The sequence below is a fragment of the Sebastes umbrosus genome, chromosome 8, assembly GCF_015220745.1.
Source record: "Sebastes umbrosus isolate fSebUmb1 chromosome 8, fSebUmb1.pri, whole genome shotgun sequence".
NCBI lineage: Eukaryota > Metazoa > Chordata > Actinopteri > Perciformes > Sebastidae > Sebastes > Sebastes umbrosus.
This window is the reverse complement of record NC_051276.1, coordinates 7420999-7431303: the sequence shown is the minus strand read 5'-3', so window position 1 is coordinate 7431303 and position 10305 is coordinate 7420999. Positions and strand designations below refer to the sequence as shown.

Below are 10305 nucleotides of genomic sequence, written 5' to 3'. Positions count from 1 at the left end.
CTCCGTTGTGCCGGCACATAAAGAACAGCACAGTCAGTCATTGTTAGGTCTAACCCTTCGTCCTCCAAGAAAGCCAAAATGAGGGAAATCGTGCATCTTCAGGCCGGACAGTGCGGAAACCAGATTGGTGCCAAGGTTAGTAAAACTGTTTTTCACATTTTGACTTGTTATCTAGGTGATTTTATTCAGAAACACCGAGTTTTCTGGTGCAGGAGCCGGTGCTTTGTGCCCGTCCCGGGAACCACACCCTGAGAGTAGCATTGTGTCCTACTGGGAGGAAACTGCGGTTTTTGTTGAATTTAAACGGACGCCTTTTTCGGGCGTCTTTAGGGACACAATGTGTTGAAATATATATATATATATAAAGACAAATAAAACAATTAAAACGTATTTTTGGCATGTTGTAAAGTGTTATCTATTTAAATGAATTAACATCAGGCCGTCTGTTGTAGAGTAACACAATGGTGAAACCGTCAACTATCTGTTTAAACACTAAAAACTGGCTTTACGTTGACTGAACTAGTTACAATGTTGCCTTAGTGTCGCCATTGTAGCGTTGCTGCATTGCGAAAAATGGACCAGCCCTTTCGATGAAAGGAAAACGAGCATCGACATATTGTAGCGTTATGTGAATAGTGTAATGATATTTGTGTAAATGCAACATTGTTTCACCCATTTTTCAAGGTAGACACAAATAGATTTTTATAACCTCATTGAGGCCTACTTGGCGGTGCCGTCTGAGCTGAGCCCGGCTGCTGCTGGAAGAAGGCGGTGTTGGCGGCGTGTGACGTCATAGACATTTTCAAATTCATACCCATGACTCCATGAGCCAATGGGGAGGGGGATTTCAAGCCGCGCGCGCCTTAGCCTGCAAGGCGGGAAAGCTTCAAGCTTATATAACATGCATTAATACTTCCTGTTAAATAGATACAATGAATGTGAAGTGCTAGACTTCTGTGATTAATGGATGGATGTTCTTAAGTCATGTACATCACCCCATCCACCTTCACTGGTCATTCTCACATACAAATCCCTCCATGCCCTTTCCCCTCAGTACCCAACCGACCTTCTCCATCACGGAAACTACAATCCTGACAGCCGGCTGAGAACATTCGGCGACAGAGCCTTCAGCTTTGCGGCCCCTGCCCCCATAATAAATGCTTCATCCCTGGACATTTTCAAAAAACACCCCAAACCTGTTCATCGAGGCCTATGACCTCTAACTGTTCCTACACATCACTCTTTTAATTACTTAGCTATAGTTGCTCCTGTGTTATTTATTAGTAGGACTTTGTGTTCCCCCTTTGTAAAGCATCCTTGGTTTTCTGAAAGGTGCTATATAAGTCCATTTTTTTATTATTATGTAAGTGCTAACAAAGGTTTGTGTTCATATTTATCTTACAGTTTTGGGAGGTGATCAGTGACGAGCACGGCATTGACCCAACTGGCACATACCACGGTGACAGTGACCTGCAGCTGGACAGGATCAATGTCTACTACAATGAAGCATCAGGTAAATTTAAGCTGCACTGATTTTTATTTATTTTTTAATTGCATAAACTACTCAGTCTATTTTCCATTGTTCCCTCACCTCTGACTGTTGTTGTTTTTTTGTAGGTGGTAAATATGTGCCCCGTGCTGTGCTGGTTGATCTGGAGCCAGGCACCATGGACTCTGTGAGGTCTGGACCTTTCGGCCAGGTCTTCAGACCAGACAACTTTGTGTTCGGTAATTTTTTTTTTTTTAGTTCTTCACTTTCAATTTCAGCCATTACTCATTGTGCACCTTGAGTGTGAAGCTTAATCTTGACTCTTCGTCTTACAGGCCAGAGCGGTGCTGGCAACAACTGGGCCAAGGGTCACTACACAGAGGGTGCGGAGCTGGTGGACTCTGTCCTGGATGTGGTGAGGAAGGAGGCAGAGAGCTGCGACTGCCTTCAGGGCTTCCAGCTCACACACTCCTTGGGTGGCGGTACAGGCTCCGGCATGGGCACATTGCTAATCAGCAAGATCCGTGAAGAGTACCCCGACCGCATCATGAACACATTCAGCGTGGTGCCTTCCCCAAAAGTGTCAGACACAGTCGTTGAGCCCTACAACGCCACACTATCAGTCCACCAGCTTGTAGAAAACACAGACGAGACCTACTGCATTGACAACGAGGCCCTGTATGACATCTGTTTCCGCACCCTCAAACTCACAACCCCCTCATACGGTGATCTCAACCACTTGGTGTCTGCCACCATGAGTGGCGTCACCACCTGCCTCAGGTTCCCCGGACAGCTGAACGCTGACCTGCGGAAGCTCGCTGTTAACATGGTGCCATTCCCCCGTCTGCATTTCTTCATGCCCGGCTTCGCTCCCCTCACAAGCCGAGGCAGCCAGCAGTACAGGTCGCTCACCGTGCCAGAGCTCACCCAGCAGATGTTCGACGCCAAGAACATGATGGCTGCCTGCGACCCACGTCACGGCCGCTACCTGACAGTGGCTGCCATCTTCCGTGGCCGCATGTCAATGAAGGAGGTTGACGAGCAGATGCTGAACGTGCAGAACAAGAACAGCAGCTACTTCGTTGAATGGATTCCCAACAATGTCAAGACCGCCGTGTGCGACATTCCTCCCCGTGGCCTCAAGATGGCCGCCACTTTCATCGGCAACAGCACCGCCATCCAAGAGCTGTTCAAGCGCATCTCCGAGCAGTTCACAGCCATGTTCAGGCGCAAGGCTTTCCTCCATTGGTACACCGGCGAGGGTATGGATGAGATGGAGTTCACCGAGGCAGAGAGCAACATGAACGACCTGGTGTCCGAGTACCAGCAGTACCAGGACGCCACTGCTGAGGAGGAGGGAGAGTTTGAGGAGGAAGGAGAGGAAGAGCTTGCCTAAATGTCACTTTCAAAACAATGCTGCCAAATCTCGGCAGTGAAATTTAATGTTCAAAGTCCTTTACACTTTTTATTTCCAAAGCTCTGCTGTCAAAATTGTCGCAGACAGTTTCTGAAAGAGCTTCTGTGAAATGTAATGTTCAAAGTCCTTTCCAGTTTTCAGTGTTCTGTCTGCTGTTAATGTAATAAAGTTCTTCTGCGTATTTGAACTTTGCCCTCCTGGTTTTTAATGACTTGGTATATGATTATACTCTTAAATGACTTTGAAATGAATAGGTAAAGCTAATAGTCGTTAAGGAGATGCACTACACTGTACATAAAGTGTAGCTGCATATCTGATATGTTCAAGCAGTTTTTACAGATAGTCATAGTTCTAGCAAAGTTGAAAAGAAATAAGTATTGAGGCCACTATGTTTTCAATGTTGATTATTGCGTGAGAACACCTGGTAAATGACACAAACAAAAAAGTGGTTAACTGATCTCAAGTGTCTTTAATAAAAGTACAAATAAACCAGAAATTCAGGACATCCCAGTCCGCTCTTGTCAGCACAAACAACATTGGCTCATTTAACACCAACATGCCATTACTGTAATGGCTTAATGCTTCTTACACCACAGGTTAGTACATCTGTTATCACCAGAACATTTGGTATGACGTCAATGACGTAAATTATACTGATGAGTGACAAGTTTCCAGAATTAAAAGACACCCACATCTTGATATATAGTCGGTAGCTCACTTGGAGAGTTTCTGATTGTGGTCACTAGGTGGCAATGTTGGCTAAACCATTCTTTTCCACAAGAAGTAGGTGAGGATGCTTATGGCCAATGCCAGCAATGTCCAACAGCACACTTTCTTCACCTGGCCCTCCAAGCCCTGCTTCTCTCCGAAGCGTGACATAAAACCACTCTGTCGTAAACAAATAAGGAGATGAAAGTTTCAAATGAAATTACATTCCAGCACAATATACTGTGATAATAAGATGTCCTGTTCAAAGGATACACCGTTAGCATTCACATATTTAGGAGAGAAAAGCAGCATTTAAAGAGAAATGTGGGTTAATTTGGTTGGAGTTGTTAATTTTAAGTTTCCAATTCAGCATTAAAGGTTTTTTTTTAGTATCTTGTAAAAATATAGATCAATTTTGATAAACTTGGGTTGCTTAAAAGAAATGGGCTGTAACCAGGCTCTAATGAAAGACGCTATCAAGTTGCATTATGGGAACTGTAGGATGCAGCATTTTTGGATCTTGGCCCATACTAAAGACTTAAAGGCCCAGCCACACCAAGCTGACATTAAAGAACTAGCGGCGATAAAGGACGATCGCTGCGTCGCCTCACGTCGCCTTTGTCTTGGCCGACAAGTTGCATTTGAACACACCGCGAAGACTACAGCTGACGGACGGTTAGCACGTAAGTTCTTCTCCTGCGTGAGAGGAAATAACTCTCCACACCAGCAGACAGCAGTAGTCTGTATTCGTCATTCAAAAAGGGAAACTGGAAGTCCCAGGACTACGGATATACAAGCCGTTTGCCGACCATTTTCACACCACTCTCACTCACCACTTAGCTTCACTCCAGACAGCCATGTCGTTGTGAAATTTTCCGTGTGTTGGAATGATCAGATGAGCTGAAGATGAAAAATAAGGAGAGCCTTTTGTGTTTTTCCTCTCGACTTTACTCGTTTGCTTGATTTCCTCAAATCCGTTTCTCTTCTCGTGCACTGATTTGTTTAAGCTGAACAGCCAGTCAGAGTGATTTCTCTCACCATTGATCTCCGCCGTCGATTCAACGTGCTGAATCGGCCGGAAAAAACTCAGATCTAGAGCCGACGGTGCGAGACGCACCAGAAAAACTTGGCCGATAGACGCTCACCGACGGCCATAAACTGTCCGACGGCTGACCGTTGGCTTGGTGTGTCAGGGCCTTTAAAATCTGTCTCTCCCATGTCCCTGGTATTTTGGAAGTGCAATACTACATCACTGTAGTGCCCTTTTAAGGGAACTGGGTTTTCTCTGTTTTACATGATGGAGCAGGGTGGCAGTGGTTTGAGTTAGTTCTTTAAAAATCTATAAAGTACAATGGTATTATGGTTGCATATTACAGTAGGTGAGTGCTATATATAAAGTTAAGAGAATCATCTTGTTTTATCTTACCCATCCTCCCTTGTCTCGTAGCTCAGGGCAGATGACCCTCTCCACATAGGCCCCCACACACTCCTTCAGCTGTGGCAGGACCTCCACCATGTCCCTCTCATTGCAATGCTGAGCCATCTGGCCAGCCAGCACATACACCGACAGCACGGCGCTCCAGGCCAGGTCCCTGCGTCGCCCGCCAGGGACGGGGGCAAAGAAGTGCTCGTCCAGGATGCTCGTGAGCATGGTGCAGGCCGTGTTCTCCTTCACGTCCTGGAAGACACGAGGCCAGCGCCGGAAGAAGATGGGGAAGCGCGTGAGGAGCTCGTCTCCGGCGTGGCGCAGGGCTGCGGTGCAGGCTGTAGGGGCGGGGCCCATGTTGCCATCTGCCCCCCCTGTGGTTACATAGTCTATGTAGTCGTGGGCCATCAGGAAAGCCTCTCTCACCAGCGGATCAGGACTGTTCAGGCCCAATCTGGCCTCTGGCACCTCCGACTGACACATGGTCGCCTTTAATTGCCACTTCTATATTCACCAAGATGGACTGTCAGTATAGGACACAGACAACAGCTCCCATTGCCAAGCAGCATAGCCATTCTTTAAGTCACATCAGCGTGTCATGGAGGGTGTGGTGATGCTGTAAAAGTGAAATTTAAAAACAATCACGGTATAGAGAAGAGGGTAATAAACATGCATACTGCAGTGTCATTTCCAGTTAAAGTATTCATAACTCACCTCCTCTGCACCGTACACCGATAAAAAGGAAACAGCCAGCAGGTGAAAGAGTGTTTGGGGTCCAGAGAAGTGTGTCTGTATGTGTTGCAGTCAGACTGGGTCACCCAGTCCCCTCACCAGCTATATATAGAGTCCTTGCAAACTGACACTGATCTCCAACCTCGTAGCCTACGCCTGTGTTGATCGGTTACAGCTGAGCTTTCAGTGAGTCATGAACATGATGAATGGACAGGAATAGGACTTGTTTACTTTTCCCAAACTAAAATCTTCTTTTCTGTTTTATTTGTATTTTTGAGCATTTAGCTGATGTCATATTTGCATTTGTGAGCTGTAAAGGATCAGTTCACCAATATAAAGAAGTCTCTCTTACCTCTAGTGGTATAGTCATGCAGATCGTTTTGGTTTGGAAAGACATAGCCTCTATGAAATCTATTGATATTGATTTTTTTATTATTATTATTAAAGCTGCAGTGGGTAAAATTGGAGCAGTTATGATTAAAAAAAGTTATTTTTATAAAACGGTGCATGAGACAGGCAATCTGAAAAACTTCATGTGACTCTGTGTCCTCAAGTGCTCCTAAAGGCATCTGCAAGATTTCACAGACGGGAGGTAAACAACCAATCAGAGCTGGAGCTGGCTGTCAATCACTGGCAAACTCCGATCAAACGGTCAAACTAGGCAGCGCTGATCAAATATGAATCAAGATTCTGTTACTGTAATGCCTATTTCTTGCATAAAATGTTTTCAGAAACATCTTGCTAGCTTCTTAGCTGTAAAATGAGAAAGTTTGTGACCGTGTTGAGATCAGTTGAGGAAATACCAAAGCACCGCCCACCAGCCGAAGCAAACGTTCTCATTTTTTCTCATGCATCGCTCACTACCGTTTACGTCGCAATCCCAGACTCCTATTAGCAACATCACATTTTCTCTCCATCTCTCTAATACTCTAGTCAATGAGCAACATTTTCTTTTTCTCCATCTCTCTAATAGTTTAGCCTTCTGCGTGCAGCAGCTGTGACGGCTAATTATGGTCGGCAGAAGGCTAAGCTAAACTATTAGTGACGTTCTCTCTCCATCTCTGAAACACTTTGCTGATAATGTATTTCGCTAGAGCCTCGAAATCACAGCATACAACAACACAGCAAGACGGCATTTTTTAATGTGTATCTTTAGCTTACTACTTTGACTTGATTTGTGTTTTGCCTCCACTCTTTCCTTTTGTTTTACATCGGCTGTAAAAGATTCTATGAAACCAAAACTATCTCGATTTCAAAATACACCTGCTGGTTTACATAGCACTAAATGGTTTAGGGCCAAAATACATTTTTGATCTTCTGCTATGTTCTGAGCCATCCAGACCTCTCAGGTCATCTGGATCAGGTCTGCTTAGTGTCCGAACTAAACATGCAGAAGCAGCGTTCAGTTTTTATGCACTAGATATTTGGAACGAGCTCCCAGAAACCTGCAGGACCAACTCCAACTCTGAGTTCTTTTAAATCAAAGCTTAAAACGTTCCTGTTTGCTGCTGCCTTTTTATTAAGCCAGATAATGATCTTATATACTGCACTAGAGCTTTTACTCTTGTGTGTTATATTCTATTTTAGCTTCGATCCTAGCTTTTATTTTTAGCTTGTTTTTATTTTCTAATCTTTAATGTTTTTTTATGTTTTTACAACTGTTCTAATTATGTCTTAATGTTCTTTTACACTTGGTCGCAATGTTCTTGAACGTTTATGTAAAACACTTTGAATTGCCCTATTGCTGAAATGTGCTATACAAATAAAGCTGCCTTGCCTTGCCTTGCCTTGCCTTACCTTGCCTTGCCTTGCCTTGCCTTGCCTTGCGTGGAGAGATACCTGAGGTGAGAAAGTATGTTCTTTTCTTTGGGTGAACTGATCCTTTAAAAGTGCAGCCAGCAGTGTGTGTGTGAATGGAACTCCTGGGTATAGGTGGGTGGGATGAGGACCGTGGAGGGACCAGGGATTGGTGTAGAGGGGAATAGGTTGAAGTGGGGATTTATGCGTGATAATCACAGACCATTGCTAACACTACTGCCTACTATTTATGTTATTAATATCTGTGCAAAAAAAACAATAAAGAGATTTGACAACAAAGGTGCAGCCAAACTTGCAAACTTGGATTTCACCACATGGGAGCAGTAACGTATTACTGGAGACACACTACCTCTCATTTACCAGTGTGTGTGTGTGTGTGTGTGTGAGTGCCTGTGTCTGTATACTGTATATATACAGTGTATATGGAATTTGATAGCTCTCCCTTGGATTTGAACTCATAACCACTTGTTTACAGTAAACCACATGTTAATCAGCAATACTTACCTCTCTATAAACTAAGAAATATATGTGAATGCAAAACATGAAAAAGCATTCTAATGAGATTCAAGTAAATTGTTTGTGGATATACTGTCTGTGAGATCTCTCCCAGGATTAACACTCAGACACACATGGCTAAATCTACACTGTCCCCTTTAAGTGTTTACTCTGCTTTTACGAAATGGCTTTATGCGTCACATGGGGATCAATCAAAATGCTCTGTGTATGGCATTTAGGTAAGTTGTTAATATACTGATTTATAGCAGAGCGAATACATGATCAAGTGGTACCATTAGCAGCTCTGTGTTCTCTAGCCATCTGGCGCAGCATACACTGTGAATGTGCATGGGAGGGAAGATAAGGCTAACCATCCAGAAAGAACCCTAACCCACCCACTGCGCACACACACACACACACACACACACACCTTCCGATGTACTATCAGAGAGTGTGCGTGTGTGTGTGTGTGTGTGTGTGTGTGTGTAAAATGGCTACCTTCTTGTTCCTCATTGCTGAGCCAGGGAGCAGAGGAAGTGACATGGCTGATAGAGGCTCCTATCAGGCCTCTCACATGTTCATGTGGCAACATCTGCAAGCCGGGTAAACTTCCTGTCTCCTGTAGAGAGGTTTTTGATGTGTGGAAGGTTGCATTGGAAAGGAAGGTACGAGATTAATAGGATGCATGATCTAACTTGCATTGGCCACTAGACTCCATGGAGCATTTTTTTTTTCAGACTAAGAGTCTACTGCTACACTAGCAGCTCTGAGGCTGTAGCTAAATGCTAAACATCAGGATGCTCACAAAGGCAATGCTTCAAGAAGTAAAAGTTATGGAAAAGGGAACTCACAAAATAAGGAATATGGAGGATGTTTTTGAGAAGAGATGGAGTCTAACAGAAGGGAAAATATAGCTACATGGGTTAACACGCATGCACATATACATATGCTTGGAGGAGGTGACCTGACGTGAAGGAGGATGCATATGTGTGCCCATGTAAATGATATTACTATGTATTTGCGCTCCCCAAACCCCTTTTGTTTTCTATTAATTTATTTGTTTATTTAATTTTATTATTATTACTCTCTTATTTTTGTATTATTATTGTTGTTTTTCTTGTTTGTTTTTAAATTTTATTCTTTCTTTTTATTATTATTATTATTATTATCATTATCATTATTATTATTATTATTATTATTATTATTATTTCTTTTCTTAATTTTATTTCAATTTTGAATGTTGAAGTTGTTTTCTCTAGTGTACTTAATGAGTTTGTCTATAAGCTCAACTACTTAAAACAATTGGTTTATAAACTATTGTTATTACGAACTGTAAATTGCAAAACAACCTTGAAAAAAGGGAAAAAATAAAGTATCAAAAAAGGAAAGCAATGCTAACATGGTGAGGTTTAGCAGCTATAATGTTTACCATGTTCACCATCTTAGTTTGACGTGTTTGCATGCTAATATTTGCTAATGAGCAAAGCGCAAAGTACAGCTGAGGAGACAGATTATAGTCACAAACCAAAGGACAAATTGAAATTTGACTGATAACGGCACTAGATTAGGGGGACATACATGTGTGTACCAAATTTCATCCAATAGTTGTTGAGACATTGGACTCAAACCCACAATATCAACCTCAACATGGCGCCAGAGGACAATTCAGGGGATCACCAAAGCCAGTATAGGAGTAATCATCTGGCTGGTTTTCTTTGTCTTCTATGATAGTAAACTGAATATCTTTGGGTTTTGGACTGTTGTGTTGGACAAAAACAAGCTGTTTGAATATGTTAACTTGGGTTTTGTGGAATTTTGAATGGCACTTACAACTCTTTTTTCTGATCTACTTCTCTCTTCCTTTTTATTTTACCATTTTATTTCTCCTAATGATTACTTTAAATTTACCAGAGGGGGGAAAAAAAGAAAAATCAATTAGAGTGTATCATCAACAATAATTAAACTGCATAGCTTTAACCTTGGGTCAGGCGAGAAGAGTTTCTCATAACAAAAGGATGAGTTGATAAGAGCCTATATGGGTGGATGCTGTTCACACCCCCTCCTCTCTAATGAACACAATGGTTCCATTTCTGTCATTTTCATTCCCGCTGAGGTGTTTTTGTCCGTAGATATCTGCTCCAGGACACCACACACACAGAGTATCTGCAATAATTTAATCCAAAGCATTACCTACCCCTCTTTGCTAATAGAGGAACACAA

General features: G+C 42.9%; 2 protein-coding genes across 2 annotated transcripts; one reads left to right on the top strand and one right to left on the bottom strand.

Moving 5' to 3' along the window:
• On the top strand, positions 1-3093 carry tubb2b (tubulin, beta 2b). The gene is made up of 4 exons (XM_037777454.1): positions 1-135; positions 1405-1513; positions 1618-1728; positions 1825-3093. Exons 1-4 carry the CDS (start codon positions 79-81, stop codon positions 2883-2885), a joined length of 1338 nt encoding a protein of 445 aa, XP_037633382.1. The 5' UTR covers positions 1-78; the 3' UTR covers positions 2886-3093.
• A 259-nt stretch (positions 3094-3352) lies between these two features.
• On the bottom strand, positions 3353-5899 carry bcl2l16 (BCL2 like 16). The gene is made up of 3 exons (XM_037777455.1): positions 5755-5899; positions 5041-5656; positions 3353-3794 (listed from the first exon to the last, which is right to left on the bottom strand). Exons 2-3 carry the CDS (start codon positions 5521-5523, stop codon positions 3666-3668), a joined length of 612 nt encoding a protein of 203 aa, XP_037633383.1. The 5' UTR covers positions 5524-5656; positions 5755-5899; the 3' UTR covers positions 3353-3665.
• Positions 5900-10305: the final 4406 nt, after the last annotated feature.